This window comes from Oryzias latipes, chromosome 5 (assembly GCF_002234675.1).
Source record: "Oryzias latipes chromosome 5, ASM223467v1".
Lineage (NCBI taxonomy): Eukaryota > Metazoa > Chordata > Actinopteri > Beloniformes > Adrianichthyidae > Oryzias > Oryzias latipes.
The window spans coordinates 5,368,055-5,378,456 of NC_019863.2; the positions used below are offsets into that span (position 1 = coordinate 5,368,055).

Consider the following 10,402-nt stretch of genomic DNA (forward strand, 5'->3'; position numbering starts at 1 on the left):
GTTGGTCTATTCTGAAGTGGCCTTCTATGAGCCCAGATCTGAATCCCATTGAACATCTGTGGAAGGAGCTGAAACATGCCATTTGGAGAAGACACCCGTCAAACCTGAGACAACTGGAGCAGTTTGCTCATGAGGAGTGGGCCAAAATACCTGTGGACAGGTGCAGGGGGTATTCCAGAAAGCAGGTTATGCTAGCTCCCACGGTAAGTTTGAGGATAAGGAAGTTGATAACGTCAGCTTTCGGTTCCAGAAGTGGAGTTATGTTTCAGGGTATTTCAAGTTGCCATGGCAACTCATGCTCTGAACATAACCTGGTCTGGAGCAGGTTTAGTTGAAGGTTAGTTTGTTTTCAGAGAGGTGAAGCAGCATGGCGTGTCCATTTGAAGATGATTTAGTGGATGAAGAAGCTCAGATAATACTTTTTCCACCATGAGAGGATGATAAGACCACATATGGATGTTGTAAAGATAAACTTTTTTACATTGTTGATCTAACTTAATTATTTGCTTCAGTTAAGATAAATCATTTTTTGTTAAGTCAGCTTAAAAATAACACCAAGTTTTCAGACAGTTATTTTACTTTCATTTACATTAATTCAATTAAGTAGGTGTACCTTTGGTGCTGCTGTTAGATGGGCAGTGCAAGGGATTGTGGGATACCATTCCCTTTTCCTGTCTGGACGGATTTGGGTTTAAGTGTGGGTTTTTGACCAAATGTGTTTAGTTGTTTAGCTGTTTTACTGTGTTTTGCCGAGTTATTTTGTCCTACTGTGCTTAAGTCTCTGCACCATGAGTGAGAGGGAGGGAGAGGATGATGAGTTTATATAGCACCCTTACCATCAATGACTGTAAGAACAATGGTGGAAAATTCCTAACTGAATTTATGCACGCTGTGGATATTGTTTCATTCTTTTCATTGCTATACAAATGAGTATATCTGCCTGCTCAAACTTAGACATATGAGAGTTCAAGAATTATAATTAATTAATATGGAAAAAAAGATTAATTGAATTGAAGTTATTAGTTAGATAAATATGTATATTTGAGTTGTATAAACAATTATTGATTTTTATAGACGTAAGAAATTGGGTTGAATAAATTTAACTCAACTTGTTACCAATAGAAGTATTTCATTTAAGTTGGCAAAATTGGATTAGTTAATATATATATATGCGTCACAAGGCAAATGGAAATAAGATCAGAAACTCGTGCGTTTACTTTGTCTTTTCTTTTTCTCCAAGCAGAAACTCTTTCTTTTGATGATGCAGCCGTGTTACTTTTTTGATGGATGTATAATCTTCATACGCCGTCATTATAATCTCAGACTCTGTCTCACTGAAGTGTAGCGCTTTCTTTTTTTTTTCCACGACGCGTTTCCATGGTGACTCCGGAAATTGGCGATCTATTGAGAATGTCTTTATGTACCTGCTGTGCACGTGCATTAACCTAAGGTTACCGAATCAAGCGTAATTACGCCAACTCATTTCCGGTCTTTTGGAACAGACATACCCAGAGTAAGCAAGTTCAGGCAGATTTCAGCCAGAGTTAAGGGTTAAAGTCAGGCTAGTTTAAACATGCTTCCTGGAATACCCCCCAGAAGGCTCATTGACAAATACAGAAACCGTTTAATTGCAGTGATTGCCTCAAACGGTTGTGCAACAAAATATTAAGTTATGGGTACCATCATTTTTGTCCAGCCCTATTTCAGTAGTTTTTTTTTTTTTTTAATTCTGTTAATCAAAAACTCAAAAGTAATGGCTGATTTGGATTATTTAATTTTCGAAAAATTTTAAGTTATTGTTACTTTTGAACGTTTTAAGTCGTTTCAGTGAGAATTGTGGACTTTCTTTCTTTAACTGAGGGATTCCAACAATTTTGTCCACCACTGTATGCTCATTTTAAGCTGGTGCATGACAAGAGGCTATTGATTTCTTTCTAGGTGCTTAAAGTATCCTCATTCCGAGAACTGAGGACCCACTGAGATGCTGGGTTGTCCACAAGTTTTGATACCCACAACTGTTTTTATGCACACCAGCTTCCTCTGTGCCCTGTAAGAGGATTTTCTCTAAGGCTGGCGAAGTCGTCAGCCAAAGAAGAACCAGGCTGAGACCCAGCACAGCAGAAAAAATTCTGATTTTAAATAAAAATCTATTAAATGTATCCCACACAGTCATTTTAGCTAGGCCCTGGTTGACAAGCACCCCATCTCACTTTATAGTTAGCATTCACAATGACACCCCCCACTTCCCCGGAAATGCTGACTGGAATTAAATTATGCAACACTTTTTGCGAGGAGGATGTGAAAAATGCAATCCGCTCTTGGCAATTATAATCCATTATAATTGTCAAATTGGATATGTCTTGTTTAATTTTGCTGTACATTTACCAGAGAAATTTTTGAAAATGAAATATCAAATACCATGTATTTAAATCATTTTAATTAAGTTACAGAATGAGCAGCATTGAAGAAGAAAAAAAGGGGGGGGGGGGGTTGGCAGATTGCTTTTTCTTTTTTTTTTCATTATAGACGAACGCAGCTTCATTGGGAAAATCAAAAAAAAACATTTCTGGCATAGATTAATATTTTGAATTATGAGATAATAATGCTGCCATAGATAGAGGTCGCATGCTGTTGGATATTAAATGTATTTTTCTTTTGCATTTCCTTGCATCCATTCAGTTTCATGTCCATCTTCAGTTTTAATTCATCATGTCCGAACACAGATTCATTTAAACAGTTAAAACTGCAAGTACTGAATCAAAATTCCTCATGTTATAATAAAATTCTAACATTTATAAATTGACCCAAAACTCCCAATTATCTCAATCAGTCTGATAATCATCACTGAGCTGTAATGCATTTATATCACGAGTTTTCTTAGAGGTTTCTTAGAGGTAACTTGAGCTTGTTTGGCGCCATCTTGTGGTGTTCATGAAATGCAGAGAAGTCACCGTTTGAGTCAAGTTTTTCTCCTGAAAGAAACAGTTTGTACATACATGTTTACACATTTTAAACACAGAGAAGAGTTTTCTTAATGCATCACTTCTGTGCCGGCTTCAACATTGAGAAATACTTTGGCTGACTTTAGTTTTAGTGAAGTTGTGTTGTCTGAAAATCTCCCCTCATCACAGTCAGTGCTTTTAGCTCTCACAGAATGTCACTGAAAGTTGAATTAAATACAGAAATAATGATCTGTGGATCCTGTAAAATATCATCCGGTAGATCCATATGGAAACTATGGAGACAGATTTGGATCTGTGGGGGCATGAACATTAGGGGTGTACCGATTAATCGACTTAATCGATGAATGATCCAACCAGATCCATCTGTCAGAGGTAAGTTGTTAATAGAATCGACCTAAAACATTGTAAAGTCATTTCAAAATTAATTAAACCAACTATATCACTAATTGTGTGGAATATACCATTTGGATTTATTTTACTATAACAGAAAAACCATCAAGTGCATCACAGCAGACTACACACGTGATGACATCATCAAACACAGATCAGTCCATCATTCCAGTCCAATGTGTGGACAGACTTTGTATAAAGTCATGTGACCATCCAGTGTGCTGGAATGTTCTAAGAATGTTCCCTTTGGATTCTTTGGATGTAAAAAAACAACAGTGGGCTGAACTTTAGGAAACTAAAATGTGAATGTCGTAATTAATAGTGTACATAAGTCATTACTTTTTCTAATTTTGCACTTATTGTATTTTTGCACATTTTGAACACTCTTCATTCTTTTGCACATTGCTGTCATTCTTCTCCTCTGCTTTTTAAACTGCTGTAGCAATTGAATTTCCCCAATGTGGGATCAATAAAGAATATCTATATCTCTATCTCTATTTGACATTCATTCTTGTTTACTTGTTTGTTTGGACACATATTTCATTTACACTTGATGATCTGGAAGAAATCCAAGAATGTGGAAAACTTCACTGTTCAGTAGCAGGAATTTCTGTCTGAGTCTCACTGCTGGAAGTTTGGATAAAGATGTTCTGGATCCACTTTAGGTCAGAGAATCGGATCATTCAAAATGAACCAATATCAACTATATATCATATCGGCAGCCAGAAATTATGATATGAATCAAATGGTTGTTGAAAATGAATCGTTGCACCTCTATTGAACATCCTGCTCCAATACTTCTCCATATAATTTTATGTTCACAAACATGCATTGTGGTTTAGCCCCTGAAAATGTGAAACCCCAATCATAGGAGCAGTTTCCCACCTCCATAACTTATCTGCGTCTTGCACCTTTCTCTCCACAGAACGGATTACGTCCCCTCTCCCAACAAGGCTCCATCATCTGCAAAGAATGCCTTCCTATCCCAAATTCATATCCGGTGGAATTATTATAGACAACATTAATCATAATTGAAAACAGCACAGTGCAAATCACACTTCATTACGGGATTTTTACTTTGTCGAATTGGAAAACGGTCTTTGTGCTTGCTTTGCCTGTTGGTTTGGTCTAATCAGGTCAGATTAGATTCACCTGGTCTCGTTTTACCGGAAACGGCAGCATAAAGCGCGCGGCACGATGGCGCAGATTTACGCCTGTTCGGTTTTGCCTTCCAAAAAGTCGTCCATGGACCCCGTTGGTTCCGCTGAGTCCACTTCAGGTGATGCACGGAGCCGGACCGCTGAGAAGACGCCAGGTCCGTACAGAACCGCAGAAACGTCTCCAAACTTTACGCGTCTCAACCATAACCTGTCAACTTGACCTTCCTGTCTAGACGCCGTGGCGCTGCGTAAACTCGCCGCTCATCCGCCGACAGCGGTCATGGTGAAAGAGGCCCTCACTGCTCTCGACTCCCGCAAAGGCGCTTCTTCTCAAGCCATCCAGAGCTACATCAAACAGTCGTATCCCTCTGTGGACGTGGTGAGGCTGAAGCACTTGGTCCGCAACGCGCTGAAAAAAGGAATGGAGAGCGGCACGTTGGTGAGGCCAGCCAACGCCGCCGCCGCCACCACAGGCGCGCAGGGCAAATTTAAAGTAAGATCATGCCAATTGCACAGCTACTCATTAACGGAACTCACTGACAGTTGCTTCCTGTGGTTTAGCTGGCTCCAAAAGTCAAGGAGTTAAAGCCAAAAGCTGAAAATGTGGACCCAAATGTGCAGAAAGCTGTTAAAGCGGCAAAGGATGGAACGAAGACCAAAAAAACAGGTGTGAAGATGAGGTTTTGTCTGAATTGAAGCAAAAAGGCTTTTATTTAAATTAATCATTTCCCTCACTCTGATCTTTTTTTTCCCCAGGGGCCACTGCCAAGACCTCTGCAAATGGGGAGAAAAAGGCCTCAAAGGTGAGATGAGCTTAAGAGATTTTACAGTTAAAAGAGAAATTTTACTTTTGAAGCTCTTTAGAAGGGAAATTCAAACTGTCATATGGGAATCTTCCATTCACACAATGAAATGACTATATAGGGTTTTGGAAATTGTTCTTTGACCACTGAAGGACTGAAATTTGGATGATTTGAATCGTTGGAATTATCACTTCTCTTTAAGGAACCGAAGCCTCCCAAAAAGTCAAAGAAAGATGAAAATGTTCCTCCAAAGGCTGCTGCTCCAGCAAAGAAGCCAAAAGCTAAGAAAGTTGAATCTAAAGAGCCTGAAGAAAGCTCCACTTCAACTGCAACTGAAGTGGCAAAGTCGACCAAAAGGACAACAAAAGTATCCCAGAGGGTGGCCAAGGCTGATGGTGAGGCCCCCGCTTCTAAAAGAACTGGCAAAAGAGGGAAAAAGGAATAAGATTTAAATTCTGTTTTTAGCAAAAGCCTCATCTTTTAGAATGGATTTGCATTCAGATCTTTGCCTTAAGAATGTCTGTCTATTCTTTTCAGAGCATTTGCAACTTAAATGCAAACATTTGAACATTTTTTAATTTGCTGTTGTGAATTTGTTTAACAATAAAATCTTCTTGAATCTCAGTACTGGTTTCCTTGTGCAGATGTAACTGGATGAAATCTGTTTGTAATTACACAAGTTTCTTCCCCCCCCGTATTCAGTTTTGGGTTGGTAGCCCCTCCTTAACCCTTGTGCTCTTAAGGCCCGTACACACCGGGACGAATATTCGCCAGGCGTTATTCGCCAGCTTTTTTTCGCCACGTTTTTTGTGTTCACACCCAGGCGAATTTTTTTTTTTTATTTTTATTTTTTTTTTTTTTTTTTCGCTGACGATGAGCCGAGTGAACATGCAATTTCATTCCCTGACATTAGATGGCGCTTAATGTAAAACAGAAATACTCCTGTACACAAGGTGGCGCTGCGCAACTTTACGCTTCTTAAAGTCGCTTTTCACTCAGAAGAAGAGAGTATTTACGTGCTTGTCAGAATAATACAAAGAAAACATGAATATTTTAAGCACCAGTAGCTCCAACTGGTACTTGGTAAGGGGATATTTTAGAATGTCAGTCATTATTTCTTCGCGGCAGAGTAGACGTCTATCTTCTTCGCTGGTATGTGTGCTCAGCAAGGCAGTTTTTTGTTTGAGCGCCCCCAAGTTGTGTTTTACTGTAACTTCAAAAGCTCCAGACATGTGTGCAAAAGCGCCATTCTCATTGGTCGAATAGATTTCGACGCGTCGGAAAAAAAACGAACCAGAGGAGTTTTTTTTTTTTTTTTGACGCGTGGCGTTTTTTCGCATCGGTGTGCCCACTCACATTGGTGCCCTTTGTTTAGTCACGAGGCGTTAAACGTCGGCGAAATTCGTCCATGTGTGTACGGGCCTTTAGGCTGCATTTTCACTGCAGGTCTTGATGCCCAAATCCAATTTTCTCTCTACATCCGTTTTTGTTTGACGACCCGCTTACATCTTTTAAAAGTGACCCGTATCCGATTTTTACATTTACACAATACAATGCTGAAACTATCAAACATAGACATTCTGAGGACTACGTAACGTAGAAGCATTACCGCCTTCCGCGGACCTCCTGACTTTTGTTACTGCGGCTGTCATGGAAGCAACGCAGCGACTGGAGGCGTGAGGAAAAAGGAGGGCTGCTCGGACGGCTTATGTGATCTCTGAGTTTTGAATGAGGAAGTGTTTGCAGACGTGCTGTACCAACAGTTTGATCCAAGCAAAGAAACGGCTTGTATCCTGTTCCAAAGCAACGGTGTCCTGCTTCATTAGTTACCGTTTGCGAACGGACATAACGGCGGTTTCCGACTAGGGTCTGAAGCCTGAGGCTCAAAGGTAACACGCTGATGTGGCTCCAGCTGTCCTCGAACAGCAAAATCAGCGCACAAAAGCACCTTAAGTCATGTGATCTCAGTTGGTGTCCTGAGTTGACGTCACTGATGTACGACTCGCATTACTGGGGAGTATCAGATTTGTCTGCTTACATGGCACACGCAAATGCATGTATCCGATTTATTTCCACATGAATGAGGCCTGATTCCGATCTGACTATCTGAATTCATGCGCTTTTTTTTCCTGCTTACATGTTCACCGGTCATATCCGATCTGTGCCACATGAGAGGAAAAAATCCGAATTGGGTCACTTGAACCATGCACACACCCACATTTTAATTTGTTTCCAAAGACATTTTTTTCCTTGAAGGTGATCAGAGAACGTGCACAAAAGAAACGTTGCACTGAGAAAAATTATATAATGCATCTACCTTCTTATTCCTACAAACTCCATCCTACAAAATCCAGCTTAGCTTCTTCCAGTCCGAAGTTTAGCTCAGTTTTTGTTTACACCAAGAGCTATATTGTAACCCTTGTTCTATCCTAGGCACTTTAACATTGGGAGTTGGGTCATCTAGACCCACTAGACAGTGCTCTGAACCTTTTTTCTTCAATGATTTGTGATCTTCACTGGTGTCCATGGATTACATGAAATCTTTCCACCTTTATCCACCTTTGTCATGGTAGGGAGAACACGTCAGTGTAAGGGTGGGGTCATCTAAGATAGCACAAGGGTTAAAGCTTGTGCGGCTCTTTACAGCTCTCTGAATCGGTTGCTAAGTATAGGATCTGTTGTCTGTCGAGAAGGTTTTATTTGAGCCAGTGTTTATAGTTATTTCAACACAAACTCATCACCAGAAGGAAGCGTCTCCATGCCCTCACAAAAACATGTTTCAATCAAATGGGTATCCGTGTTTCTGCAGATGTTGACTCTCAAATAATTTTGGAAATGAAAACCTTTTTAGTCATGAATGACTAAAGATACTGTAGTGATCCTGGCCGCTGTTAAGGCTGGTCTCATCTCTTCACTGTCCTTCAGCCCAAAATGAGAATTGTTTACTATTTAACTGTATTAAAAAAATAAATGAAGTATAAGATGTATTAAACATCACCCCAGACATTTCTCAATGTGGTTTATTTTAATGTCATGTTTGCTTCTCTCTATAAATGACAAAGCAGCTCAATAAGAGGTGACGAAGCTTTGAATTTTAACAAAAATAAAGAAGTTTCTGTTATGAGAGTTGAAAAAGGTATAAGTAGAACAGATAAAAGGTTTCTATAATTAGATGCCAACACAACTAATGGTAAAGAAAAAGTTTTAATTTGAAAGACTGCAAAATTGAAATGTGGCTTCCACTAAACATCTCCAAATGGTTTGATGAAACCCACAAGCGAATGAACTCTTGTTTTCTCCGTCTGAGTGACTGACAGGACAAAGGTGGAGGAAGCAGCGACACAGAGACAGACGCAGCAGCGCCACCCCTGGAAGGTCAAACCGCTGTTCAATGATCCTGAAAGACGGGAACAGAAATGCAGCTCCTGGAAGATTTCCACTCACACATCGGATCAGTTTCACATAAACACTGCGTTAGACGCAAATACTTCCTCTGCGTCTGCATTTCTTTTTCTGCAGGAGATCCTGTCAGAGCTGCAGCTGCAAACAATTAGAGCCGGGATCATCAAACACCAGCGTGCCATGAGGTGGAGGAACATTGTCAGGTGGACTAGACAAAAGTTTCCTCTGCGTGTGAGCAGCATAGAGTGGTTGAGGCAGCATGGAGGTGATGTCAGAGCAAATGAAAGAGGTGTAGAGTCTGGCTCAAGCAGGCTGGAACGAGTGGAGGAAGGTTTCAGGTGAGATGTTTGACTAAAGAGTGTCATCAAGAATGAACGGAGAGATGGAGAAGACAGTGTCAAGAGCAGCCATGCTGTTGGTTTAGAGGCTCCGAGGCTGAGCTAGAGGAAGCAGAGATGAAGATGGTTACAGTTCTCTTTGAGAACAGGACAGATCAGAAATAAATCCAGAGGAACAGATCATGGTAGATGTTCTGAAGATAAATGCAGGGAAGCAGATGGAGATTTTTGGACAAGTTGAGAGGAGGAACGGGGAAGATTCTGGCAAAAGGATGCTGAGATTAAAGCTAGGAAAGAGGAAGACCAGAGAGGTTCATGGATGTAGGGGAGGACACGAGTGGCAAGTGGTCACAGCAGGAAGAAAAAAGAAAACAAAAAAGCCAAACAAAAGCAGCTGTGTGCCTCTGCTGCCCCTAAATACAGACAAAAATCAGTTAAAATCCAAGTAATAGATGTTGAAAAACAGGCAGAGGCTCAGACCAAACAAAACACAGATCACCTGAGCAGTGAGGAGAAACTCATCCACGCCTTAAGCGCACTGGGGCGTAGAGGGGAGCTCTGGATACCAGAGCTCTTTTCCCAGCTAAAAACACAATTAGGTTAAAAATCCCAAAGCAGATTCCCAGGGAGACAGCAGCACCACACTTACCAGGAAGCACAGAGGGTTAGCCACCAGAAAATGGATGGGGTTTGAGCACCAGACACCAAGTGCTTGAGTACTGGACCAAACCGTTTTTAAACTGCCCCTAGGTAGTCAGGGGGATTGCCTGCAGATGTGCAGCATCATCCTGCTACACGAGGATGGATGGTATATGAAGAAGGAAGATGCAAAGGAGAGGATTTGATGAGACCAACTATTTGCCATGGCGACCTCTAAAGGGAGCAGCGGAAAGGCAAAGAGGTTCACTGATTTGCAAAGGCGACACATAACATATATGAGTCTCATGTTTAGATCCAGCAGCACTAAACTCACTTACTCATTAACCTTTAATAGCGGTCCATGCTTTCACATTTTAATAGCATGCATCTGACTTTCTCCCACTGCCCAAAAACATGTAGCAGAGGAAGACATTTGACTCGTCATGATATCTCAGGAGTGTGTGGACCGGCGATGGACGGCCAAGCCGTGCAGCGTGTACCTTTGCTCTGAAATCACTGGGATTGAGTCCAGAAAACCCATCCACTATTTCACTGTCAACTAAGAAATTTGTTTGCAGTTTTTTAGTTGTTTAAATTAATTAAATTTGTCAATTAAAAAAAAACCTCACATGTAGTTTGTAGTTAAAGAGTCAACTTTACACTTCAAGTAAGACTTTCTACAGCCCAGTTACAACAAATCACTTTTT

The 10,402-nt window shown here is 40.7% G+C and overlaps 1 protein-coding gene across 1 annotated transcript; it reads left to right on the plus strand.

Moving 5' to 3' along the window:
* The first annotated feature begins 4,535 nt into the window (after positions 1 to 4,535).
* Positions 4,536 to 5,940, plus strand: LOC101163406 (protein B4). Its single transcript, XM_004068525.4, has 5 exons — positions 4,536 to 4,668; positions 4,747 to 5,006; positions 5,075 to 5,180; positions 5,270 to 5,316; positions 5,519 to 5,940. The coding sequence occupies exons 1-5, from the start codon at positions 4,551 to 4,553 to the stop codon at positions 5,759 to 5,761; spliced, it is 774 nt and encodes a 257-aa protein (XP_004068573.4). The 5' UTR covers positions 4,536 to 4,550; the 3' UTR covers positions 5,762 to 5,940.
* The last annotated feature ends 4,462 nt before the right edge of the window (positions 5,941 to 10,402 follow it).

What these genes read in the sequence shown, in the direction of transcription:
- LOC101163406 (XM_004068525.4), top strand. Translation starts at nt 4,551, where the DNA reads ATGGCGCAGATTTACGCCTGTTCGGTTTTGCCTTCCAAAAAGTCGTCC. An exon ending in GCGCGCAGGGCAAATTTAAA is followed by an intron (nt 5,007 to 5,074) that starts GTAAGATCATGC and finishes CCTGTGGTTTAG; the next exon opens with CTGGCTCCAAAAGTCAAGGA. An exon ending in AACGAAGACCAAAAAAACAG is followed by an intron (nt 5,181 to 5,269) that starts GTGTGAAGATGA and finishes TTTTTTCCCCAG; the next exon opens with GGGCCACTGCCAAGACCTCT.